The following is a 14,162-nucleotide window of genomic DNA, read 5'->3' on the forward strand; positions in this document are numbered from 1 at the left end:
TGTTATTACAACAATCCAGGGGAGAGACACAGAGTGCTTTGAACAGGGTGACCACAAGGGAGGAGGTGAGAAGTGGTTGGATCCTGAATACATTGTAAAGGTGGAGCCAAGAGGATTTGCTGGTGACTGGATGTGGGGTGTGAGAAAAAGAAAAGAATCCAAGTGCCCACAGGCTTTTATCCTGAGTAACTGGAAGGGTGGAGCTGCCTGCAGCTGAGCAGGAGGCCCTGTGGGGAAAGGAGGAGTGTTTGGGGGGAGGGGCATTGGGAGTCAAGGGTTAAGTTTGTCTGTGGAAGGGAGAGGTGCCCTCAGATGTCCCATGGGGATGGCAGGAGGTAGTTAATGATGTACCTGTGGGTTTCAAAGGAGAAATGGGCTAAAAATAGGGAGCTTGGAAGTGCCCCCAAGGTCACTCAGGGAACCAGTGGGACAGAGAAGAAGATGCACACAGAGGCTGAGATGGGGAGGGGGAGGGCCCGGGAGGGGCCGAGAAGGAGCAGCCATGAGGGAGGAGGTGGCCAGGAGCCAAGAGAAGGAAATTTTTCAAGAAGATTTGAGGGATCACGTGCGGTTGCTGCCAAGGCTGGGCCACTGGTGACCTGGACCAGAGCAGTCTGGTGTCTGGTTGGGCTGAAACCCAGACTGACGTGGCAGAGGAGAGCCTGTGGGAGAGGAAGGGGGGAGAGTGTACGCAGTTATACTGTAACTGGGAGCAGCCGTGGGCCGTGGGGGAAGGAGATGAGGAGTCTCGGTGAAGGTGACACATCCCGGGACATGACTTGCCTGGGACAACCCTCCTCCAGCCCATAGGTCTTTCCAGTGAGATGACCACCCCTCCCTCCCCCAGCCCACCCACCAGCCATCTGAGGGTAAGAGGTCTTGGGGCTGGTGCATTCAGAAAAGGCTCAGTAACTGTGCCTGCAGGAAGTCCGGTTCCTGTCCCCACGGAGACTCCATGGAGGAGACTCGAGCCTTCACTCACGCATGTGCCAAGCTCCACGAAGGAAATGGGGTGAGTGGGCCCTACGCTCCTCCCAGTAGATGTGCCCACTGGAGTCAGGTGCTCGTTACAACCTCCCAGTTCCAGCCACCCGTTCCCCCACCTACAAGACTTTACGGAGCTCCCACATGAGTCTGCTCCTTCTTTACTTCCCCACGAGGTAAGATGTATAAGCCTCTAACTGCTGCGCTGCATGTTAACTGTCATCTTAGAGGCATGCAACATGCTGGGCCGCACAGGTGAAAAAGAGATGAGTATTTCAGACGAGGTAACATTTGGGTTGGGCTTTGCAGGAATAATAGGAGCTTGTCAGGCAGATTAGGCATTTTACATGCAAGTAAGTGGACCAGGGTGGCTGGGGAAGGAGAAGGTAGGTAGAGAGCCCAATTATGAGGGGACTTGCACGTCTTAGTAGGGAACCTAGCAAAGAACCCTTTGAGGGCTTGCATGACCAGAGTGGGGTCCTAGCACTCCCACACTGAGGGTCAGTGTGCCATGAGGAGAGGCCAGTGTCTTACCTGAAGAATCCCCAGATGCCCAGGCGGTACTGAATGGTCACCACCACCACGTTTTCATGGGCAGAGAGGGCCAGCCCATCATAGGTTGATGCCCCGCCCAACGTCAGACCTCCTCCGTGGATCCACACCATCACCTGGACGGGGAGGAAGCAACCATACGGGTCATAGGAAGCAGAGCCGGGAAAGACCTCAAGAGGCGGTCTGGTTTGGTCACCTACCCGTTCTCTCAGCTGTGGCCCAGGCCACCACCCCACTCAGCACGCCCTGGCTGTCCCTGCCTGTCTCCCCTGCCCCAGTGCCACCTCCTGCCAGGGCTCTTCATGCTGAGAACATCATCATGGCAACAGCCAAGGCTAAGAGCGTCATCTTCTCCCCAACACTCCCCCCGCCCTCACTCCTGGACCCCTCACGCAACTCAGCACACTCTGCATGCAACGGCCCTTGGTTAGAAGCTTATTTCAGCTTCACCTTAGTACCTTTTGTGTGGTGAAATAAACTTCTCACGTGAATGATGATCATGTCAAGAAGCACACGCCCCGGGTGGTACCTCTTCTTAATAGGCCTTCCCGCTGCCTCCTCTGCTCCCCAGATCTCACCCATCCTCCAAAGCCCAGCCTAAAAGCCACCTCCTCTAAGAAGTCTTCAATCATTTGATGAATATGATCTGAAAACCTACTAGGTGCCAGGGACTGTGGTAAGAATTGAGGCTGAGAGTGGACATGACAATTCATAATGCACGGCCCTGAATTTAAAGAGTTCACATAGCAAGAAAGTGAGAATGGCTAAAATAATAGTATAATGATTTTGTTAGGGCTTCCCTGGTGGTGCAGTGGTTAAGAATCCACCTGCCAATGCAGGGGACACAGGTTCGAGCCCTGGTCCGGGAAGATCCCACATACCGCGGAGCAACTAAGTCCGTGTGCCACAACTACTGAAGCCCAGGCGCCTAGAGCCCGTGCTCCGTAACAAGAGAGGCCACCGCAGTGAGAAGCCCGTGCACCACAACAAAGAGTAGCCCCCGCTTGCCACAACTAGAGAAAGCCCGCGCGCAGCAATGAAGACCCAATGCAGCCAAAAATAATAAATAAATAAAATAAATAAATTTTAAAAAATGATTTTGTTAATAAAAAAAAATCAAAGAACTCATACATGAACTATGTGTCAAGTACTGCTCTAAGCATTTAAAAATAAACCATCCACGAGATAGGGACTACCATTGTCCCATTTCACAGACAGGAAAACTGAGGCACTTAACCACCCTGAGGTCACACAGCTAATAGGCGGTGGAGGCAGGACTTGAACCCAGGCAGTCTGGCTCCAGAGTCCACATGTTGAGCTGCCCAGCACACGGCAGCCAATGGCCACGGTGCAGTAGGCTGGCTGTTGGGGCAGGAGGAATTTCTTCCCTTCAACTCTAACTAATGCATCAGCAAGACTTGCCTCATGTGCTGTGTCAGACACTGACATAAATCTTGATATTCATCACTGAACACTTGTGTGCGATTATCCCTGATTTGAGGAAACAGAGCCAGGTCTCTCAGCTAGTAAAAGGCGGAATCAGGATTTACACCCAGACCCTGCGGTTCCAGAGCCTGTGTCCATAGTAGAGGTTCTCCACTTCAGGTTCCTGGAGCCCCTGCTCCTCCTACACCTCTGATCCCTGCCTACCTCCGGGCGGAGGGACTGAGTGTGCAGTCATCTCTGAGTCCAGGCTGAGCCAAGGGCTGGTCAGCAGTGATTTGCTGAAGAAGCTAGTCCAGCTCTGTGCAACCCAGATGCTAAGATCCTCCAAGGCAGGGCTGTGTGGTCATGGTTTTATGTTCCTCCTTTCTCTTAACCCCCAATTCTACCTATGCATATGGGGGCGCTGAGTATGTACTAGGGGAATGAATGAATGAATGCATGAATGAATGAATGAACAATTGTCCCCACCTCTTTGAGCCAAGCATGTGCAGGGCCACCTTCTAGTCACAAGTTCACAGATGCCCTCCTCCACACCTGGGCACCATGCCAGGGGTGTTCCTGGGAGATGGCTGGGTGCTCACACCCCTCCTGTCTCTACCCCACTGACCCCTCCTTTCCCAGCAGACCAGCGCCACCCTCCAGCCTGAGTCTGGAAGGCTGCCCCATCTCTGGGCTTCCATTTATTCTGGAAATGCTGACTCACTGGGTCATCAGCTTGTGTCAAAGACAATTAGGAAGTGAAATTATCTACAATAAAATCTTGATAGTTGGCAAAGGCAAAGGAACGTGCTTCTCTGTTTCTCCAGGCTCTGCACCCTCCACGTGTGACACTGAGACACTGAAAGTTTGTCAGAGAAGGTCTTTGTGTGCTGAGGAAAGGCCACACACAGGCTCCACTTGCTAGTGTGTGTGTCTCAAAGAGCGCGACTTGGAGATCAGGAGACCCGTGCTCTAGTCCTGCCAACCCTACTCTGTGACCTCGCCTTCCCCTCACTGGGCTTCAGTTTCTCTATCTGTAACGGAAGTGTTGGGCTGTTGGCTTACCTCTAAGATTCCTTCCAGCTCTGACTTTATTGGAAATTATGTCTTAGCCACCCTGGGTATCATATTCCTAATCTAACAAGTAAGAGTAATCCTTCTTGTCCATCTATTAGCATGAGAGACCTTAGAAAAATTAAAATGTGCATTACAGATGCACAGCAAACTCCCCCAGAGGCCCTATGTCTGTCACTATGGGAAACTGAGGTGTGGAAAACCTGTGTTCCCCGATGCCAGGTTTGGCTGTGGTGATAAAGAAAGCCCTGGGGCCCCTGGGGAACAGCCTGGGGCCCCTGGAACAGCCTTGGTCCAAGACGCCCCAACCCAACACTGCCTTCATCCCCTTCCAGTCCACACCAGCCTTGCCCATTTGTTCCCACTGCTTACCGGCAGCCTGCTTCTCTTCCTCAAGTCAGCAGGAGTGTAAATATTTAGGTAAAGACAGTCTTCGGAAAACTTGAGATTAATGTTCTCCTTTCTGTTGGTAAAGAGCTCTGAGAGCCTCTGCCCCGCCACTGGGTCTTGGGAGCACCTGGGAGGGGCAAGGAGAGAAAAGAATTCTTGAAGTTCAATCAGAGCTGACCAAGGAGATGTCTCCTGCGGTCAGGCCAGGTCTTGCACTGGCAGGTTTAGGGCAGTAAATAGAGTTGTTCTCACCAGACTCAAGACACTGGGTTAGGTAGGAGGCTACCAGGGCCATCCGATGGGGGCTTCTCAGGCTCACCAAGGTCTCCCAGGACCAGGTATGGTGAGGCCTGACCCTCTTCCCTTCCTGGGGCCTTTGGGAGGCCCTGAGTCAAGGAAGGAAGCTGCCCATATGCTGATGGGCCTGGGAAAGGACAATTTCCTGCATGCCCTGGGTCCAGACCAGCTCTCCGCTGGGCGCTGTATGATGCCCGCTACAGGGTGACCATATTCTGCCAACAGGGAAACATGTTCTAGTCCACGGGAGACTTCCATAAACCAGGAGAAATCACTCAATGGCAGTTATTTACGGCCTACAACAGGTCAGAGGTGAAATATTTGTGGGGCAGCTTTAGGAGAACTACGTTCTAGTCCTGCCTCAGCCTAATTTGCTGGATTTCCTTGGGTGAATTCTTTGCCTGCTCTGGGCCCCAGTCTGCTCCTCTGTGTAAATGAGGGGAGTGATTTCCATAAGGGTCCTGCAGCACTGACATGCTAAAATTCTATCATCAACCCATCACAGGCAAGAACTATTGGTTGGTCTAATAGGAGATTTTATTTTTAAGCATTTAAATTTTATTTTATTTATTTTTTTATACAGCAGGTTCTTATTAGTTATCTATTTTATACATATTAATGTATATATGTCAATCCCAATCTCCCAATTCATCACACCACTACCACCACTCCCCACCGTGCTTTCCCCGCTTGGTGTCCATACGTTTGTTCTCTATATCTTTGTCTCTATTTCTGCCCTGCAAACCGGTTCATCTGTACCATTTTTCTAGATTCCACATATATGCGTTAATATACGATATTTGTTTTTCTCTTTCTGACTTACTTCACTCTGTATGACAGACTCTAGGTCCATCTACCTCACTACAAATAACTCAATTTCGTTTCTTTTTATGGCTGAGTAATATTCCATTGTATATATGTGCCACATCTTCTTTATCCATTCATCTGTCGATGGACACTTAGGTTGCTTCCATGTCCTGGCTATTGTAAATAGAGCTGCAATGAACATTGTGGTACATGACTCTTTTGGAATTATGGTTTTCTCAGGGTATATGCCCAGTAGTGGGATTGCTGGGTGGTATGGTAGTTCTATTTTTAGCTTTTAAAGGAACCTCCATACTGTTCTCCATAGTGGCTGTATCAATTTACATTCCCACCAACAGTGAAAGAGGGTTCCCTTTTCTCCACACCCTCTCCAGCATTTATTGTTTGTAGATTTTTTTTTAAAATTTATTTATTTTTGGCTGTGTTGGGTCTTCGTTTCTGTGCGAGGGCTTTCTCTAGTTGCAGCAAGCGGGGGCCACTCTTCATCGCGGTGCGCGGGCCTCTCACTATTGCGGCCTCTGTTGTTGCGGAGCACAGGCTCCAGACACGCAGGCTCGGTAGTTGTGGCTCACGGGCCTAGTTGCTCCACAGCATGTGGGATCTTCCTAGACCAGGGCTCGAACCCATGTCCCCTGCATTGGCAGGCAGATTCTCAACCACTGCGCCACCAGGGAAGCCCTGTTTGTAGATTTTTTGATGATGGCCATTCTGGCTGGTGTGAGGTGATACCTCATTGTAGTTTCGATTTGCATTTCTCTAACAATTAGTGATGTTGAGCATCCTTTCATGTGCTTGTTGGCAATCTGTATATCTTCTTTGGAGAAATGTCTATTTAGGTCTTCTGCCCATTTTGGGATTGGGTTGTTTGTTTTTTTGATATTGAGCTGCATGAGCTGCTTGTAAATTTTGGAGGTTAATCCTTTGTCAGTTGCTTTGTTTGCAAATATTTTCTCCCATTATGAGGTTTGTCTTTTCGTCTTGTTTATGGTTTCCTTTGCTGTGCAAAAGCTTTTAAGTTTAATTAGGTCCCATTTGTTTATTTTTGTTTTTATTTCCATTACTCTAGGAGGTGGGTCAAAAAAGATCTTGCTGTGATTTTTGTCAAAGAGTGTTCTTCCTATGTTTTCCTCTAAGGGTTTTATAGTGTCCGGTCTTACAGTTAGGTCTTTAATCCATTTTGAGTTTATTTTTGTGTATGGTGTTAGGGAGTGTTCTAATTTCATTCTTTTACATGTAGCTGTCCAGTTTTCCCAGCACCACTTATTGAAGAGATTGTCTTTTCTCCATTGTATATCCTTGCCTCCTTTGTCATAGAACAGTTGACCATAGGTGCATGGGTTTATCTCTGGGCTTTCTATCCTGTTCCATTGATCTATATTTCTGTTTTTGTGCCAGTACCATACTGTCTTGATTACTGTAGCTTTGTAGTATAGTCTGAAGTCAGGGAGTCTGATTCCTCCAGCTCCGTTTTTATCCCCTCAAGATTGCTTTGGCTATTCGGAGTCTTTTGTGTCTCCATACACATTTTAAGATTTTTTGTTCTAGTTCTGTAAAAAATGCCACTGGCAATTTGATAGGGATTGCATTGAATCTGTAGATTGCTTTGGGTAGTAGAGTCATTTTCACAATATTGATTCTTCCAATTCAAGAACGTGGTATATCTCTCCATCTGATTGTGTCATCTTTGATTTCTTTCATCAGTGTCATATAGTTTTCTGAGTACATGGCTTTTACCTCCTTAGGTGGTTTATTTCTAGGTATTTTATTCTTTTTATTGCAGTGGTGAATGGGATTGTTTCCTTAATTTCTCTTTCTGATCTTTCATTGTTAGTGTATAGGAATGCAAGAGATTTCTGTGCATTAATTTTGTATCCTGCAACTTTACCAAATTCATTGATTAGCTCTAGTAGTTTTCTGATAGCATCTTTAGGATTATCTCTGTATACTATCATGTCATCTGCAAACAGTGACAGTTTTACTTCTTCTTTTCCAATTTGTATTCCTTTTATTTCTTTTTCTTCTCTGATTTCTAGGACTTCCAAAACTTTGTGGAATAATAGTGGTGAGAGTGGACATCCTTGTCTTGTTCCTGAGCTTAGAGGAAATACTTTCAGTTTTTCACCATTGAGAATGATGTTGGCTGTGGGTTTGTCCTATATGGCCTTTATTATGTTGAGGTAGGTTCCCTCTATGCCCACTTTCTGGAGAGTTTTTATCATAAATCAGTGTTGAATTTTGCCAAAAGCTTTTTCTGCATCTATTGAGATGATCATATGGTTTTTATCCTTCAGTTTAATATGGTGTATCACATTGATTAATTTGCATATACTGAAGAATCCTTGCGTCCCTGGGATAGATCCCAGTTGGTCATGCTGTATGATCCTTTTAATGTGTTGTTGGATTCTGATTGCTAGTATTTTGTTGAGGATTTTTGCATCTATATTCATCAGTGATATTGGTCTGTAATTTTCTTTTTTTGTAGTATCTTTATTTGGTTTTGGTATCAGGGTGATGGTGGCCTCATAGAATGAGTTTGGGAGTGTTCCTTCCTCTGCAATTTTTTGGAAGAGTTTGACAGGGATGGGTGTCAGCTCTTCTCTAAATGTTTGATAGAACTCACCTGTGAAGCCATCTGGTCCTGGGCTTTTGTTTGTTGGAAGATTTTTAATCACAGTTTCAATTTCATTACTTGTGATTGGTCTGTTCATATTTTCTATTTCTTCCTGGTTCAGTCTTGGAAGGTTATACCTTTCGAAGAATTTGTCCATTTCTTCCAGGTTGTCCATTTTATTGGCATAGAGTTGCTTGTAGTAGTCTCTTATGATGCTTTGCATTTCTGCGGTGTCTGTTGTAACTTCTCCTTTTTCATCTAATTTTATTGATTTGAGTCCTTTCCCTCTTTTTCTTGATAAGTCTGGCTAAAGGTTTATCAATTTTGTTTATCTTCTCAAAGAAGCAGCTTTTAGTTTTATTGATCTTTGCTACTGTTTTCTTTGTTTCTATTTCATTTACTTCTGCTCTGGTCTTTATGATTTCTTTACTTCTACTAACTCTGGGTTTTGTTTGTTCTTCTTTCTCTAGTTCCTTTAGGTGAAAGTTTAGATTGTTTATTTGAGATTTTTCTTGTTTCTTTAGGTAGCATTGTATTGCTACAAGCTTCCCTCTTAGAACTCCTTTTGCTGCATCCCGTGGGTTTTGGATCATCATGTTTTCGTTGTCATTTGTCTCTAGGTATTTTTTGATTTCCTCTTTGATTTCTTCAGTGATCTCTTGGTTATTCAGTAACGTATTGTTCATCCTCCACGTGTTTTTCCCTGTAACTGATTTCTAATCTCATAGCGTTGTGGTCAGAAGAGATGCTTGATATGATTTCAATTTTATTAAATTTACCGAGGCTTGATTTGTGACCCAAGATGTGATCTATCCTAGAGAATGATCCATGTGCACTTGAGAAGAAAGTGTAAATCTGCCGTTTTTGGAGGGAATGTCCTATAAATATCAATTAAATCTACCTGGTCTATTGTGTCATTTAAAGCTTTTGTTTCCTTATTAATTTTCTGTCTGGATGATCTGTCCATTGGTGTAAGGGAGGTGTTAAAGTCCCCCACTATTATTGTGTTACTGTTGATTTCCTCTTTTACAGCCGTTAGCATTTGCCTTACGTATTGAGGTCTTCCTATGTCGGGTGCATATATATTTATAAGTGTTATATCTTCTTGGATTGATCCCTTGACCATTATGTAGTGTCCTTCCTTGTCTCTTGTAACATTCTTTATTTTAAAGTCTATTTTATCTTATATGAGTATTGCTACTCCAGCTTTCTTTTGATTTCCATTTGCATGGAATATCTTTTTCCATCCCCTCACTTTCAGTCTGTATGTGTCCGTAGGTCTGAAGGGGGTCTCCTGTAGACAGCATATATACAGTTCTTGTTTTTGTATCCATTCAGTGAGCCTGTGTCTTTTGGCTGGAGCATTTAATCCATTCACGTTTAAGGTAATTATCGATATGCATGTTCTTATTACCATTTTCTTAATTGTTTAGGGTTTGTTTTTGTAGGTCGTTTTCTTCTCTTGTGTTTCCCACTTACAGAAGTTCCTTTAGCATTTGTTGTAAAGCTGGTTTGGTGGTGCTGAATTCTCTTAGCTTTTGCTTGTCTGTAAAGCTTTTGATTTCTCTGTGAAATCTGAATGAGATCCTTGCTGGGTAGAGTAATCTTGGTTGTAAGTTCTTCCCTTTCATCACTTTAAATATATTGTGTCACTCCCTTCTGGCTTGTAGAGTTTCTGCTGAGAAATCAGCTCTTAACCTTATGGGAGTTCCCTTGTATGTTATTTGTTGTTTTTCCCTTGTTGCTTTTAATAGTTTTTCTTTGTCTTTAATATTTGTCAGTTTGATTACTATGTGTCTCAGCATGTTTCTCCTTGGGTTTATCCTGTATGGGACTCTCTGTGTTTCCTGGACTTGGGTGGCTATTTCCTCTCCCATGTTAGGGAAGTTTTCGACTATAATCTTTTCAAATATTTTCTTGGGTCCTTTTTCTCTCTCTTCTCCTTCTGGGACCCCTATAATGTGAATGTTGGTGTGTTTAATGTTGTCCCAGAGGTCTCTTAGGCTGTCTTCATTTCTTTTCATTCTATTTTCTTTATTCTGTTCCGTGGCAGTGATTTCCACCATTCTGTCTTCCAGGTCACTTATCTGTTCTTCTGCCTCAGTTATTCTGCTATTGATTCCTTCCAGTGTATTTTTCATTTCAGTCATTGTATTGTTCATCTCTGTTTTTTCTTTAATTCTTCTAGGTCTTTGTTAAACATTTCTTGCATCTTCTCAATCTTTGCCTCCATTCTTTTTCTTAGGTCCTGGATCATCTTCACTATCATTATTCTGAATTCTTTTCCTGGAAGGTTGCCTATCTGTACTTCATTTAGTTGTTTTTCTGGTGTTTTATCTTGTTCCTTCATCTGGTACATATTCCTCTCCCTTTTCATTTTGTCTCTCTTTCTGTGAATGTGGTTTTCGATCCATAGGCTGCAGGACTGTAGTTCTTCTTGCTTCTGCTGTCTGCCCTCTGGTGGATGAGGCTACCTAAGAGTCTTGTACGAGCTTCCTGATGGGAGGGACTGGTGGTGGGTAGAGCTGGGTGTTGCTCTGGTGGGCAGAGCTCAGTACAACTTTAATCTGCTTGTCTGCTGATGGGTGGGGCTGAGTTCCCTCCCTGTTGGTTGTTTGGCCTGAGGTGACCCAGCACTGGACCCTGCAGGCTATTTGGTGGGGCTAATGGTGGACTCTGAAGGGCTCACACCAAAGAGTACTCCCCAGAACTTCTGCTGCCAGTGTCCTTGTCCCTGCAGTGAGCCACAGCCGCCCCCCACCTCTGCAGGAGACCCTGCAACACTAGCAGGTAGGTCTGGTTCAGTCTCCGATGGGGTCACTGCTCCTTCCCCCTGGGTTCTCATACACACACTACTTTGTGTGTGCCCTCCAAGAGTGGAGTCTCTGTTTCCCCCAGTCCTGTCAAAGTCCTGAAATCAAATCCCACTAGCCTTCAAAGTCTGATTCTCTGGGAGTTCCTCCTCCCACTGCCAGGCCCCCAGGTTGGGAAGCCTGATGTGGGGCTCAGAACCTTCACTCCAGTGGGTGGACTTCTGTGGTATAGGTGTTCTCCAGTTTGTGAGTCACCTACCCAGCAGTTATGGGATTTGATTTTATTGTGATTGCACCCCTCTAACAGTCTCATTGTGGCTTCTCCTTTGTCTTTGGATGTGGGGTATCTTTTTGGTGAGTTCCAGTGTCTTCCTGTCAATGATTGTTCAGCAGTTAGTTGTGATTCTGGTGCTCTCTCACCAACTGTTGCTGTAAACACTGCTTATATATTAACTCATTTAATCTTCACATCAGCCCCATGATTTAGGTTCTATTATTATCCCCATTTTACAGTCGAGAAACTGAGGCACAGAGAGGTTAGAGAATCTGCCCAAGGTCACACAGCCAGAAAGAACCATACTATGTAGTGTTTATGTTTCCAAGGACATTATAAGCCACATTTCCAGATCTCAGTGTCCCCACAAAACAGCATGACTGCCTCCAGTATGTTGATGAGGTAACTGAAGCACTGAGGTGCTTGGATGACACAGCTGTCAAGTGGCAGAGTCAGAGCCCCAAAGATAAACTCTTGATTTCCATCCTGGGGGAACTTTCCCCAGATCACCAAGGCAAGGGGCATAATATTCATAAAAGAAGACAATCAAAAGTTTAAAAAGAGAAAATAAGTCAATGTCACTAGTATTCAGATAAATGTAGAATAAAGAGAATAATCATATATATAATGACGATGATAATAAAAATTATCATTATTTTGCCTATTCAATAGCCCAAATCATTTTTAATAACCCAAAACATTGCTAAAAATTCAGTTAATGGAGGTTTTCATATATTAATTAAAGGGATGCAGTTAGAATATTTCTGAAGGGAAATTTTTAAAATACTCTTACTCGGAAATGTTATTTCTTAGAACTTATCCAAAAATATTTATGAACATGCATGAAGATCTAGCTACAGGATATTCATCATAGTGCTACTTATATTATCAAAATCATCAAGAACAATTAATAATCCCAAATAAGAGATGCGGTAAATAAATCATGATTCAATATGCAATGTAATGCAGCTATTAAATGTCAGGGTGTGATATTTAATGACATAGAATGATGTTCATGATATACTTTCATGAGCAAAACAGGCATCTAAAGTATCTGTCTTGGGGTTTCCCTGGTGGCGCAGTGGTTAAGAATCCATCTGCCAATGCAGGGGACATGGGTTCGAGCCCTGGTCCGGGAAGTTCCCACATGCCGCGGAGCACCTAAGCCTGTGAGCCACAACTACTGAGCCCATGCGCCACAACTACTGAAGCCCGTGTGCCTAGAGCCTGTGCTCCACAACAGCAAAAGCCACTGCCATGAGAAGCCTGAGCACCACAACGAAGAGTAGCCCCCGCTGGCCGCAACTAGAGAAAGCCCGTATGCAGCAACAAAGACCCAATGCAGCCAAAAATAAATAAATTAAAATAAATAAATTAAAAAAAATAAAGTATCTGTATCGTGTAATATGATATTGTGATATAAGAAGAAATATGTATTTGATCTTTGTCCAGTTTCTGCTGAAGAGCTCTTAAAACCCTTGAAATCTCCTGAGTGGTGTATACTGTTGGGTTAATGAGGTGACTTTTGGTTCTCATCTAAGGGCAGGAACTGGTTGCCAGAGGAACAACCATGTGATTAGAGGGTTGGAACTTTGCGCCACAGCCCCCTGACCTCTGGAAAGGGGAGATGGGCTGGAGAGGAATCAATCACCAGTGACCAATGCTTTCAATCATCCTGCCCATGTAATGAAGGCTCCATAAAACCCAAAAGGACAGGGTTCAGCGAGTGTCCTGGTTGGTGAACCAGAACTCTTCTAAGGGCCACCGTGCTGGGTCCCAAACTCCAGAAGGATGGATGGATGCTCCTTCGTTAGGGACCTCACCTTATGGATCTCTTCATCTGGCTACTGGCTTGTATCCTTTAATACCCTTCATAATAAACTGGTAGTCTAGTGAGAAAACTAATTTCCTGAGTTCTGTGAGCTGCAACGGCAAATTAATAGAACCTAAGGAGGGGATCACAGGAACCTCTAATTTATAGCCAGTTGGTCAGAAGCATAGGTGACAACTTGGACTTGGAACTGGCATCTGAAGCAGAGGGCGTTACTGTGGAGCTGAGCCCTTAATCTGTGGAATCTGATGCTATCTCTGGGAAGAGAGCATCAGAATGAGCTAAACTGTTGGACACACATATGGTGTGTGAGAACTGCTTTTTGGTGCGGGGGAAAAACCACACACATTAGAATTGGGTACAGAAAATTATGTGATTACATTTTAAGGGAGAAATTATGCAACAGATAAAAGACTGGAAAAATAGAATCTAAAATATGAACAGCAGTTCTTGCTAGGTGGTGGAGTTGTGTATGATTTTCATTTTCTTACCTTTACTTATCTATACTTTCTCACTTTTATGTAATAAGTATGTATTACTTATTACTTACAATCAGGAAATAAAATGTATACTTGCAATAAAAGTAAATAAAACATATTAATTGCAATCAGGAAATAAAAAGAATGAATATTATTTTAAAAGAATGGAAGAAGTAAGGAAGGAAGGGAGTAAGGAGAGAAGAGAAGAAAATTCAGCAAGAGGCAGGACCCTGGAAATTATTAGAAATCTCTTCCTGAGATAAATAAGGTCTGAATCAATGCTTGTAGACATCTAAGGTGCCTTGGGGGACAGTTGTGAGTCTTCTTGCCCAACCTGACCAGCTAACTAGAACACATCAACCATTGTTCTGCTTGTGGCTAGGCAGCTAGACACATTTGGGAGTTGAGAACTTGCCCAGTCAACACCCCAAAGCACTACCCACCCACACATCTCCTGGCCCACCTCACTTCCCACTATGGTAAAGTTCAAGAAGGAAAATGAATAGAACTGTGAAAATTAATAAAGAGAACCCTCACTAAAATGGAATCTGGAGGTCAGGAGGGGGAGATCTCAGGAAGATATCACTCCACCTCAATACAGATACCC

The 14,162-nt window shown here is 44.4% G+C and overlaps 1 protein-coding gene across 2 annotated transcripts in view; it reads right to left on the reverse strand.

The window, feature by feature from the left end:
• The window catches only part of CES1 (carboxylesterase 1), a 35,244-nt gene that overhangs the window by 16,646 nt on the left and 4,436 nt on the right, over positions 1–14,162 (reverse strand). For both annotated transcript variants that reach the window (XM_082366980.1, XM_082366981.1), the window contains exons 3-4: positions 4,408–4,552; positions 1,519–1,652 (exon numbers count right to left, since the gene is read on the reverse strand). In XM_082366980.1, coding sequence (XP_082223106.1) covers positions 1,519–1,652; positions 4,408–4,552 — 279 coding nt within the window. The remainder of the gene's footprint in view (positions 1–1,518; positions 1,653–4,407; positions 4,553–14,162) is intronic.

The sequence above is a fragment of the Balaenoptera borealis genome (assembly GCF_965194805.1).
Source record: "Balaenoptera borealis genome assembly, chromosome: 19".
In the NCBI taxonomy this organism is placed as follows: Eukaryota; Metazoa; Chordata; class Mammalia; order Artiodactyla; family Balaenopteridae; genus Balaenoptera; species Balaenoptera borealis.